Source organism: Callospermophilus lateralis, chromosome 4, assembly GCF_048772815.1.
Source record: "Callospermophilus lateralis isolate mCalLat2 chromosome 4, mCalLat2.hap1, whole genome shotgun sequence".
Classification (NCBI taxonomy): domain Eukaryota; kingdom Metazoa; phylum Chordata; class Mammalia; order Rodentia; family Sciuridae; genus Callospermophilus; species Callospermophilus lateralis.
In genome coordinates this window covers 126,452,677-126,465,910 of record NC_135308.1, presented here as the reverse complement: position 1 = coordinate 126,465,910, position 13,234 = coordinate 126,452,677, and the positions used below count along the sequence as shown (strand labels likewise).

The window sequence follows — 13,234 nt, the reverse complement described above, 5'->3', positions numbered from 1 at the left end:
AGGAAAGTGCTGAGAACTATAATAGGGCATAAGTACTTGCAGAATCCATTTTTACCATATGTGTATTTCCAAGAGATTTTCCTACTTTTATTTTAATGGGCATATTATAGTGTTTACAAGATGTATATAAAAGGAAGATACACTATAGGTACAAGATGTATATAAAATGTATATATAGAATTTAAACAAAAAGACATAAGCACAAGTTAATTTTAGAACATTACTATTAGAAGCCCCTTTTGCCCTTTCTAACTTGCATTTCCCACCTTTCCTCTTTAGGTGTGTAAACACTATCTGGCTTTTGTCTAATTTATTTCTTTGCTTTTCTTTTTAGAGTTTTACTACCGATAAATCATTAATCAATATTTAATTTTGAAGAGCTGAATAGCAAGCCAAACTTAGTTAAGTAAAACAGTATTAACTACTGTTAGTTAAAGGCTCCAAGATAGGACAGTAAAAACAAGAGACTATTTGGGTCATAGTCTGGTTTAAGCTTTTCTGAAGCTTTTCTGGTTTCCATTTCGGGAAAAGCTATAGGGCAAGGTGCTATGCACTTTGAAATACGTATCTTGGGAAACAGTTTTAAGTTGTGAGGTAGTTTTCTAGTGTGAGTGGATGGATGTCTTGCAGAAATATAATCGGGGAGAATGGAAAAGGATGAGCTGCCCAACATCTGTTGCCTTTGATTTTATAGTAGCTTGCCAGTTCATGATAGGTTAAAAAGAACTCTTGGGGGTGAGGAAAATGATGGGGTTATTTGTTGCTGTTTAGGCATTAGTGCATAGTGGTAGAACATACAAGTACACTGGAGAATTTGAACCAGTATTCCCATGTCTATGTACTGTCTTTAGCATAAAAAAAAATAGAGGCAGCAGGCTTTTTAATGATATTGTCTCTCAAAGTGATTGTGTCTCAAAGACACTGCTCTCATCTGGATTTCTTAACCCTGGTTATAAGGTTGTCATACTATCTTCCTGGTGTTTCCATTTCTTTCTCTTTGAGTTTGCTATATTCTACACTTTTTCTTTTCTTATGGTTCTTTAGTACTTTCTTGGAAGAGTGCAAGGGAGGTAGATTATTTTGATACACGATATGATTGAAAATGACTTCTACTTTATGCTTGATAGTTAGAATTTTAAGGTAGGAATTATTTTTCAGAATTTTGAAGGTGCTACTCCATTGTTAACTTGTTTGCAGCGTTGTTGTGTTAAAGTTAAAAGTTAATTCTTGATTATTTGCATGTGATATTTTTGAAATAATATTTCTGGAAGCTATTATGGCTTTGGAGTTTTGAAAATTTTCCCATTGTTTTGCTTATTCTATCTCTTTGTGTTAGACAGTGGTGGACCCTTTCAATCTAGCAGTTCAGTAGCTTTTAGTTCTAAGGAATATTCTTGACCTTTTGGGGAACTTGTTTCTGTTTTCTCCTTCTGCACATCCTGGTAGATGTCATATGTTTGATTGGTCTTCTAATCACCTCATTTTATTTTTCATCTTAGTTTCTTTGTTCTTTCTGGACAGAACTAAAGAAACTTTGTTTTTCCAGTCTTAGATTTTAAATCTCTATTGTATTTAGTTTCTAAAAAGTTCATTTGCTTTTTGTGCCTGGTTTTTTTTTTTTTTTTTTAAACCATCCTGTTCCATTTCATTGATGGTAGTATCTTTTCTCAGGATGTTTCTTCCCTCTGTATAATCTATTTGCTCTTTAATTTTCTTTCACCCATTTGTTTTAGTCTCAATAATGTAAGAGATTTCCTCAAATATGAGCTAGTATTTAGTTATCTGCTCATTAAGATTGGCATTAAGTTGAGGGATTAAGGGTAGGGACAATGGGAAAGACATTAAAATGAAAAGATGATTAGAAAATTTGAAGGTTGGGTAGGAGGGCTTATTGATTTGGAATTTTAGTGTAGCATCATTAGAATGGGTATTTGTTTTGAGAAGCCCCCAATTTCCAGAATCTCCCCCCCCCTTCCGGTCAGTAGTGATTTCTCCATCTGTAGTATCCGGGTATAGGCTTGGCTTCCATTCTGTTATGTTAGCAAGCAGTCATGTATGTGTCTGTCTCCCAGTACCAGTTCAGAAGTTCCATCTTTCAGAGATGAAACTTCCATATTTCTACAAGGGTGGAGTAGAAAATCTAGGGATTTAACTGCTTATTAGTTTTTTACCCAGTCCTCTCTTGTTTTAGTCATCTTCAGCCTTAAGCCCTAGTTATAGGAGTGTAGTTGATGCTACCAGTTCTTGTTTTTTTTTTGAAAACTCTGTATTTGGGTTGTTCTTAGCTTTTCCCACTGTTTACATTTTAGTTCTCAAGTGAAGTTGATTATCTGTTGTCTGTTTTCTGGCTTCCAGAGTTTTGCTGCTATTGTCTCCTTGTCTTTCTGTCTGTTGAAACCCTTTTTCATAATGCTAGTGGACATTTTGGAGAATTCAGAATTAATCATATGAGTTTGTGCAGTACTACCTTATTAACCTGGGAGCCCTCAGTTTGTAAATTTTTAGAAAAATAATAAATTGGTTATGGTGCCTTGATTTCTTTCTCCCCTATTATTTAATTTTAGATACCTCTTAGCCCTCAGTGACTGAGAGAAAGGGCATTTTGTTCTTTAAAGTAGGAGTCAGTGAGCTTTTCTCTGTAAAGAGACCAAAAGAAAATGTTTTAGACATTTTTAGGCCATGTGATTTCTTGTAAATACCCAACTCATGTCATGTAGCGACTATGATGATACATAAATGAATTAGTTTGTCTGTGTTTCAATAAAAATTCCATTTGTAAAAATAGAAGTGGGAGAGCCAGGCTTGGCGGTGGTGCATGCTTGTAATCCAAGCAATTTGGGAGGCTGACGCAGGAGGATCACAGGTTGTAGGCTAGTCTTAGCAACTTAGTAAGACCCTGTCTCAATCACAAAGGACTGGGGATATAGTGGTAAAGTGCCCCTTGGGTTTAATCCCCAGCACCCACCCACCCAAATGAAAGTGGGCTGAATTGGGCATCTGACATAGTTTGTGGGCACCTGTGTTTAAAACCTTAAGATGTGGATGTTCAGTAGATGATTGAAGATATATGGCTGCTCCATGTTGTCTTTAGCTTAGCCTGTGACTCTAAACTCTTAGACAGGTATACACTTAGGTTTATACCGTGCTCGACTATTTCTGCAATGTTTTACTAAGTATAAACCGAGTACTTTGTACAAAGTAAAACAAATTGCATGAATCATCATTTCTAAGGGCTGAATTTCTTTCTTTAGTTGACAGGGCCCTAGATTTTGTTAGCTTACCACCTTTTCTATACTTGTGCCTGTATGAGAGTTAGTATTTGTTCCTGTATGAAAAATAATTTTTCAAATGCTGTTTAGACATGAAGCAACTAAATCTCTAATCCAAATGTTAAAATTCAAATTCAAAGACTTGTATCATGACCCTGTTACTGATTTTAGGTATCTTTATCCCCCTTTTTAATGCTAGATATAATCTCATGTTCAAAAACTAGATTTTTGGTGATTCTTTAAGACTAAATGAGAAGGATGCTATCTTTTTACTTTCTCTCAATGAGATCCTCCTGATTTTACTCTAAGCAAGAAGTAGGCTTAGATATCTTAACAGTTCTTCTCCATATCTACTGTGAAGTAAAGAAAAAGGAGAAAAGTCCAAAGATAGTGACTACAGGTTGGTATGGTTGTTCCACCAGCCATCAAGGACTCAAGGTCCTTCTATTTTTCCCAACTCCTTTATACTTATCTTGGTGGCTTACATTTTCTGGGTGTTCATCATTCTGTGTGGCTGCTGGAACTGTAGCAATCAAATCCATATTCTAGGGGGGAAGGAAAGAAGTGAGATTAAAAAAAGGACTTCCTAGCTATCTACTATTCTCTAAGGATTCTTCCTAAGTTCTATTCTAATTCTGCTTTTTTTATCTTACTGCCAAAACAGTCATATTGCCACATTTAGCTACAAGGTAGGCTAGAAAATGGTAGACTTTGTGTTTTGCTTCTTATATAAACTGAGGATGCTCACACTAGGAAGAATGAACTCAGTAGATGATGTTAGGTCAAAAGCATATGCCACCTGAAAGGACATTCCCCTCAGATTGACCAAACTACATTTTTAAAGGTGGAAGTATGTACTTTATAATTGGAAGGCAGTTGTGCTCACTACTATATCACCAACACATTTCCCTAAACTTTATAATTGGTTAGATACTTTTAAATGAAAGTTTATGTACTTCCAGTTAGTTCTTACCTATGAAGTTAAGAAACTGAATTACCTTTTGAATTTCCTATCATCTTTGAAAGAAAGCATATTGATTTAGAAAATGAATTTAAGTTTTTTTATAATTTTTTTTTTTGTAATTGGTACATTTGAACCATGGTGTGATACTATGATATTGTAGCAAAGAACAGTCTGAACTTGATCAAGATTTGGATGATGTTGAAGAAGTAGAAGAAGAAGAAACTGGTGAAGAAACAAAAATCAAAGGTATTATTTTAAATTACTTTAGGAGCCAGTGGTGGCTGGCAGTGGACTTGTAGAGGAGAGTAAAGTACCATTTCATTAAAAAAAAAAAAAAAAAAAAAAAAATGGGGCCCTTCTACATTGTCCTTTGCCCACTAATCCATTACTTCCAGTTCAGTAACTGTGTTTGAGAGGGAGGGAGGGAGTGTATGTGTGTGTGTGTGTGTGTGTGTAAGAGGGAGGGAGGGAGGGAGGATGAGGGGAGAAAAAGAGTCAGGAATGAATGTAATGACTCATCTAAAATTACTCATCAAATCCTTTACTGCTGGGGCAGCACATGGTATGGCTGTACTAAAGAGCTGTGTGGATTTTATCTGAATTTAGAAATGTTTCAGGTGGTGGGGTTGGGGGGACTTTGCTAGTGCTTTGATATGTTTAGTGTTTAATATAGAAAACATGAAGTATGTATGCCTTTCTAAAACTCAACTCTTCCAAACAAGAAGAAAGTAGTTCATTAAATGTAGATAAAAATCATTCAAAATTTACTTTAGCACATAATTTTAAAACGAGTGACAATAGTAGGGAATTGTGCTGCTCTAGGTATACCCTGTCATCTGGGCCAAAAATATTGAAGCACCAGATGACTCATGTTTTCATTTTTAAACCAGAGATGAAAGTAAATTGTGACAGGATTCTAGAACTTATAGCTTTCATCTTTCAATGTATTTTTAATGATATGAGACTGTGTCCTCAGTGGACATTATTGATGTTTCTAAAATGCCTTTTAGTTACTACAGCTGTATGTTATCCAGTGATTTAATTAATATCAGAACTTCTGGAACATAATTGGGAAAAATTAATGGCAATTTTGTGTAATTATATAGGTAAATACAGAAATTTTGCATAAATTTGGCTTAGATTTGGACTGAATAATTTTTAAAAACCAATAATAAATCTTTTTTGGCTTCAGTTATACTTTTGACTGTTTCAACTATTAACTTCCTTTGTATACACACAAGTATATTACACAAACATGAACATCCATTCCTCCGTCTTTATCCCAGGCTGTCACTATATTTGTTTTTGATGTGTTGTATGCCTTCAAAGGACTGTCAACAGTATTAGATAGGCATCTGGATGAAGCTTTGAGCTTTCCAAAGTACAAGGTGGGTGAAACAAGGTACTAGGAAGAATAGGAAACGAGAGAGAATATTGTTCTGAGCTTTCCTGAACATTGGGTTTTCCTACAGTGTGTTTTCTTTAGCTTACCCTGCCCATTTCTTATTACACAGGCATTTTATATATAGGCCAATTAGGAAAACTTCATGATTGGACTATCCTGTTAAAAAAGCTTAATACATTTTTATAAAAGCCTTCTTTCAATGCCCCCCCCCCCTTTTTTTTAAAGCGCGTCAGCTGACTGTTCAGATGATGCAAAATCCTCAGATTCTTGCAGCTCTTCAAGAAAGACTTGATGGTCTGGTAGAAACACCAACAGGATACATTGAAAGGTACAAGTTCTTTTTCATCCTCCTCATTTATCTTTTCTATAATCAGCATTGCAGGTATATCTGTTTTTTTTAAACCATCTAAGATTTATGTATGCAATAGTGGAAATCTAATGTCTACTAGTACCAAGTATAGGATTATTGGAAGTTTAGAATTTTGTTTTAGAACCACCCATTTAGAGTTGATCTTTTAAAGTTTGTTTTAGTTTAAGTCCACAGGAGATACACTGATCTTAACCATTTCTGAGATTTGTTTAGTGGTTTGTTAGAAATGCATAGATTTAGAAGAAAGATTTCTTATATTTCATTAGTGACATAATAATTAACAATATCCTGAATATCTTATTAAACTTACAACTCAGCTTTATGATTTTAAGATCTAGTTATATTGGATATGGGTCTTATGTATCTGGTACATAAGTAGGTAGTATCTAGTATATCATTACCTACTAGCTTCTAAATGTTTGGTTCTCTGTGGTATGTGTCCACTGTTTTTTGTTTGTTTTTTGAACCTTTTGATGGACTTCTCTTCATCAACACAGATTCTATTGTGATAGGCATCCTGTGCATCTCCTTTAAAGAAATGGTGCATATTTTCTTTGGGATGTGTACATTATGTATAGTGGGATCATTAGTACTGTAGGAGATGCAAGCTTTTGGTATTTCTAGCATGATTTCCAGAACTACTGTGCCCCGTTCATGAGGATTGCTTTATCTTTGTGTCTCTGCCAACAGTTGGCATCATCCAGACTTATAGGGTTTTTTAAATTTTTATTTTTAAGCCAAATTAAGAGTTATGGGCTCACTTTGCTGTATTTTCTGATTGTTAATGAATTTTGAGCTGCTTTTTATAAAGATAGTGAGACTTTTAGATTTCCTATTTGCACCCTTTGTCCATTTTCCTATTGGGGTTACTGTCTTGTTTTGCAGAATTCCTTTTGTATTCTAGATGCTGTTATTCCCATATTGGCTTTAGGTATTATAAACAATATTTTGTATAATTTCTATTAGGTTTTATCTTTGGAGTCTTCCATTAAACAAATCCTTAATTTTTTTTTAAAAATTTTTGCCTGTGGCTTCGATTTTTGAAATGTATAGAAGTCTTTCGTAGTTCCTTCCATATTTCCTATTCACTAATAGTTTTACCTTTGACATTTAGGTCTTTGATCTCTCTAGAAGCCACCTTTGTATTTGGTGTGAGTAAACATCTGTGCCCTACCCCAGGGGGCTAGGTTTTAGAACACTAAACTATAACTTCTTTCCCCCATTTCACTTGTGTACCCCTCCATATTTATTGCATATCACGTTCTTATAAACGTTTGCATTTGTCTTTGAGCAGCACTTCCTTTCATTGGTCTTTCTGTCTTTTTGTTGTTATTTTCACAGTGTAGTCATGTCTTAATATCTAGTAGGACAAGTTGCTTCCTTCCATTCCCTCCCACCCCCAGACACAATATTCTACACTCTTGTTTCATGAGCCTTTTTGTGTATTCTTTCGTCATTTTCATAACTTCATTACTCTGACTTTATAGTATGTCTTATCTGACAAGGCAAGTTGCTTCTTTCCATCTTTCCCCATCCCCAAACACAATCATAAAATTGACATAACATTACCACATATTTGACAATTAAGTTAATCAGAATTCCCAAAATTTTAAAAATTTAAAAACACTAAAATTTTGATAGGAATTACAATTTGTAGATTAATAAGAGAAGTGTATCTTTAATATTGCATATTTATATTGTGTTCTGGGTCTTATAATTTCACTGTATCAGAGAGTTTTTTTTTTTTTTTTTTCCCCAGACATTTCTGTGTATTTTAAATGTGTTGCTTCCTTAAACTTTATTTTGTTGTAGTTTTGGCTGACTGTTCCTGATATACAGAGGCATGCTATCGATTTGTTGTTGTTGTTGTTTTAATGTTGATCTTCTATCCAGTAACATTACTGAATTTGTTTTTGTAATTATGTTCTCCCACCAGACCTGACAAAAGAGCTTATCTGCAAATAATGGCAGTTTTAGCTCAAATCTTCTACCTTAGATCATACTGTATTCTTCTGTCTTTAAAGACTGTGTTAAACATTAGCATTACAGATGAGCATCTTTATCTTATTTCTAGTCATATTGGGAATTAATATAAAAACTCCATTATATTCAGTCCCCCCCTCTTTAAGTTTGTCACAGGTAATTGAAGCCAGGGCCCTTGCCCATACTATATAGGTGCTCTACCTCTGAGCTACATCTTCAGTCTTCAGTTTCTATTGATTTAATCCATCCTTTCCTGTGTTCATTCAAATGCTTTTTCCTTGAATCTGTTCAGTATATAATAATGTATGTTTTGGTAATACATATTTTAGATATCAAACTAGCCATCTTTCTGGAATAAACTTAATTATCATGTGTTACATTGCTGTATAGTTACAATTCTGTTCTTATTCATTAGTGAAATAGCTTGTGTGCATATGTGTGCATGCATGTATATTTGTGCTTCCACAAAGAAACTTTCACAGAGTGGTAATATTTAACAGGCTTTGGAGTCAAGTCTCCAAAACTGCCTAATGAATGAATGCAGCTGCAATTACTTTTTTAATTCTGTGTTTTGAAACACCTTAGTGAAATAGGAATTCATTCTTCCTTGAACATTTAGTACAACTCTTCTAAATTATACTTGGGGTTTTTGGAGTTTGTGGATTAGAGCTCTTGGGGAATTTGAGGCCGCCATTTTTAGTTATAGAAAGATATATAGATAGGTATTATTATACCTTTATTTTATTTATTTATTTATTATGTGGTGCTGAGGATTGAACCCAGTGCCTTACGGGCTAGGCAAGCGCTCTATCACTGAGCTACAACCCTAGCCCCTGGGCCACCATTTTTTTTCTTTTAACACAGTTTATTCACATTCTATTTTGTGTCTTAATAGAGTTTTATCTTCTAAACTGGTATGTATTTTATCTGGGTTTTAAATTGACTAGTATAGTTTATGATAAATTTTGAAAAGTATTTTCCTTTTCATAATCTTCATTTTGCTTTTCAATTTGTTTCACTAGTTGTGTTGGTCTTGGTAATGTTTCTTAAAACCTTAGTTTTGCTTTTCATTTCCTTTTACATATTTTTGTTTAATCAAAATTATATTACTCTTATTGATTTCTGGCTTTAATGTTAACATGTATTTGTTTAGTTTGCTCTATTCCTTTTTACAGTTTGGTTTATTTGATTTGTAAAAATCTGTCTTTTATTGCCTTAACACTTTTATATTTGTCGGGTGTGAAGACATGCTGAAATTAATAGCTCAGGCTTATTTTATTGTTTAGGTTCTCATTGATTCTGCTTATTGAGTACCTGCTTAATCTGAGTTTGTTGGAACAATATGTTAAAGATCTCTAGTTTATCTGTTTTTTCCCTATAATCCTATCAGTTTGGATGGTACATTTTGAAGCTGTATTATTAGATATTTGCTGTTTGTAATGTATACATCTTGTTCTTTTGTACTGAGGTATTCACTTGTACTTAGTTTTTTTTTCCTTGCCATAAATTCTGTCCCCCCCCCCCCCTTAATATTATGATAGCTATCTCAGCTTTCTTTTATTTATTTATTTTTTAAGACTGACATTTCTTTTTTGTCTTCTTGTATGGATATTTGAGTAAGTTCAACTTCATGCTTCTTGAAAATTACATTCTCTTTGAATTTACCACTGACATTTTTCTCTATTTTTAAGTTTTTTGTACTTATTTCTTTTTATCATCCTCCTATACTTTCCATCAGGCTGTCTTCTGATGGTTTTGAAGTTAATACATTCTGTTTTAAGTTATAGTAATGTATCATAAATTAATACCTAGGTTTATATACCCCTGTTTGTTTATTAAATTTACTGTTAATATATTTTCAAGCCAACTGTAAAATTTTAGCTGGTTGATCACCTATATCTTATGGAATTACCTGTGTTCTTGTTTTACCTTCTCAAGAATTTTCTTTAATATATGTATGTATGGCCTTCAAGCCTGATGTTCTTGATACAAGTTTTATATTGCTTTCATATGTGAATAATTTGGCCATAAAATTTTAGATTGATAGTTCTTAAAACTTTTAAAAATTAGGGCTGGGGTTGTGGTTCAGTGGTAGAGCACTTGCCTAGCATGTGTGAGGCACTGGGTTTGATCCTCAGCACCACATATAAATAAACAAAGGTATTGTCCATCTACAACTAAAATTTTTTTTTAATTACAATTAAGTTTTTTCTCATAATGTTTCTTATGAAACCTAGCATTATCAGTCTGACTCCTTTTGATGATTACTTGCTTTTTTCTATTGAACACCTTTATAATTTTATTTTTGATATTAATAAATACCACTAATGAGTAAGGATTTTCTCAAAAAAAGGGAAATTGTAATCATTTCTTGTAATAGTCACCCCTGCTGTTTAGCTGTTGCTACTTTTTGTCATCCATAACTCATATCTTTTCAATTTTACTTAATGTTGTCTTCTGGGAGAATTTTTCAACCTCATGAACTTTTTTTTTTTGCTTTTGGGCTCAGGCATCTTGGGTAGTGTCATTTACTCAAACATTGGTGGGAAGAATGAAGATCAGAAGTAGTCTATGGCATTTTCTTGGAGAGAGGGGATAACTTGAATGCACTTGAAGCCAAAGACTCAGAGTTGGCTGAGAATTCCAGGCAATTATTCTGGTTTGCTTGGGGGAGAAGCAGTCTCCTTTGGTGTCTGATCTATTATACCTAGATAGATGGGTAGAGGAGTGAAGTAGTCTGGCTTTGACTGACTGTTACCCTAGGAACTCTGGCATTGGGCTCTTTTGAATGATATAAGACAGTGTTGCAAGGCAAGAGCAGAGATTTTAAAATTTTCTTTGCAAAAATGTTTTTTTCTGCCTATCTTCAATGCTACATATTCTAGCCATCCCCTCCCCAGATTGCAAACCACCTTATCACCCTATACCAGTTAAATGGCCTTTGATATTACTCAGAAGTGACTTATAAAGTGTGTGTGTATGTATATGTGTCTGTGTGCATGGGCACCTGCAATAGTAGTTTTCTCTTTGGTGGCAAAATTTCTAGAGGCAATTTTGGGGTAGGAGAGAAAGCCAGAAGCCCATGGTAGTTCACCATATTGACAGAATATTGTTTTTAACTTTTAATTATAAAATAGAAAGTTTATCTTTCAGTATTTTTTTGTTTCTAATAATCTTAACTAAAGTAGTGGTTAAGTATGAGAATTGTTTGATCCACAAAAATTTGTTTGTGGTAGTAAATTTTAACCTGGATTCTGCATCTGTTGCATAGATTCCCTGAAATTAGGTAAATTTTGAGTGACATTTCTTTGGGTAGTAGAGGGGTTCATAAATTTGATTTATAACCCAAGTATAACTTTAAAAATCAGTGGCCCATAGTATATCGTATATGAATTGTTTCTCATTAGATCTGTTTAAAAGTTTATGCCCTCTGTTGATAATATATTCTTATTTAACGTAATTCCAAATTAAATAGAAAGTAATACCATATTATTTTCTTTAAAGTAAATATTCTGTGCTTTCCCCAAATTGGTACAAGTGAGACAGATATGAGGAAAAAAAAAAATTCAAGTAGTCATTGTTATTCATTTCAGATGCCTTCAATGACAAGTCCAGCTCTGAACTTGATTACAATTTAAAGACGTTAGGGTTGACAATATGATTTATAATACAAACTTACTTTACCTGGTTTTATATAGTCTAGGGTCGATATACTTATCTTTTCAATTTAATTTCTTTTAATATACTTTTACTTCAAATAGGAACTTATTCATTCACTCACTCCTTTGCTTCAATTTTAAGGTGATTAAAGAAGTGTGATTTGTGTGTTACTATGATGCTATGTAACTTGTATGTGACCTTTCAGCTTGCCTAGGGTAGTTAAAAGACGAGTGAATGCTCTCAAAAACCTTCAAGTTAAATGTGCACAGATAGAAGCCAAATTCTATGAAGAAGTTCATGATCTTGAAAGGAAGTATGCTGTTCTCTATCAGCCTCTATTTGATAAGGTAATAATTCTCTCTTTACTACTTTATTTAAAATTAGTACAAACTCTGGAAATATAAACACTCTTGGAGGTGAGGTGGGTTAGTCTTTGTATAGCTTACTAAAGTGGGTATTAGAGGTACTTGGGGAAACCATCAATAGTAACAGTTAAGGTTGTGGTATGTTTGTTAATTAAATCTATAAGAGTCCTTAGTGAGAAACCATTACTTTTAAGCTTGTTACAAGTGTGTTTATGAAAGCTTTTTTTTTTTTTTTAATTAGCGATTTGAGATCATTAATGCAATTTATGAACCTACAGAAGAAGAATGTGAATGGAAACCAGATGAAGAAGAGGAAATTTCGGTTAGTACCAACTTTCTTTTAGTATATTTTTACAGTTGTCATAAATATTAGAATTGTTAGGAAATATTTTCTTTTATAAAATGCATATTGTAGATGAACCACTTCAACCTGGCACCAGCTGTACCCAATATCATTTTTTCCTTGTGTTTTTGTAGTATTTCAAGCTTATAGATTTATAGTGTGTTCCTTTGAACTTTGTGATGACAGACAAAAGACTGTTTCCATTTTTCTATTGGAAACTTTTAAGTAACTTGCAACAGATAATGACAGAACTGACACCAAACCAGTGTTGTTTTTTTGACCCTGCTTTTCTCTAGCATTGCTATTTTAAATGTTGATTGATAAAGAGAATATAATACTTTAAGAACATGTCAAGGTAAGGCATTAGACAAGTTACTATTTTGTTAGCTTTTCCTTTTTACTGTATTTTTAAAGTCTTTGTTTTTCATTTATCTTCCTAAAATGGTTTTCCTGATTCTAATGGGTTTTTTTTTTTTTTTTGGGGGGGGGGAGAGGTGTGGTAGCTGTTATTTATTTTGTTGAAATTAAGGTTTAGAATGGATAAATAGCAGTCTTTACACAATTAAACTAGAAGTTCATTGACTATAAAAGTTAACTATTGGTGATAATAGATTTATTATTTCAGTTATCTAGTTCACTGTAAGTTAAAGAGAATGTTATATATGACAGTAGAATGCATTACAATTCATATTACTTGTATAGAGCACAGTTTTTCATATCTCTGCTTGTACACAAAGTAGAGTCACATCCTTTGTTTCTTCATATATGTACTTAGGGTAATGATGACCATCATATTCCACCATCTTTCCTATCCCTCCCTCCCTTTTTCCCCTTTGCCCTATGTAGAGTTTATTTAATCTTCATATCCCCCCACG

At 33.5% G+C, this 13,234-nt stretch overlaps 1 protein-coding gene across 6 annotated transcripts in view; it reads left to right on the top strand.

Annotated features, from left to right (window-relative positions):
• The window catches only part of Nap1l1 (nucleosome assembly protein 1 like 1), a 33,168-nt gene that overhangs the window by 10,270 nt on the left and 9,664 nt on the right, over nt 1-13,234 (top strand). For 5 of the 6 annotated variants that reach the window (XR_013091238.1, XM_076854887.1, XM_076854885.1 and 2 more), the window contains exons 3-6: nt 4,394-4,479; nt 5,864-5,966; nt 11,857-11,998; nt 12,258-12,338. Coding sequence is in view for 5 of the 6 variants with exons in the window: in XM_076854887.1 (XP_076711002.1) it covers nt 4,394-4,479; nt 5,864-5,966; nt 11,857-11,998; nt 12,258-12,338 (412 nt within the window). In the remaining variant the exon portion in view is untranslated. The remainder of the gene's footprint in view (nt 1-4,393; nt 4,480-5,863; nt 5,967-11,856; nt 11,999-12,257; nt 12,339-13,234) is intronic. The other variant, XM_076854888.1, reaches the window with a different exon arrangement.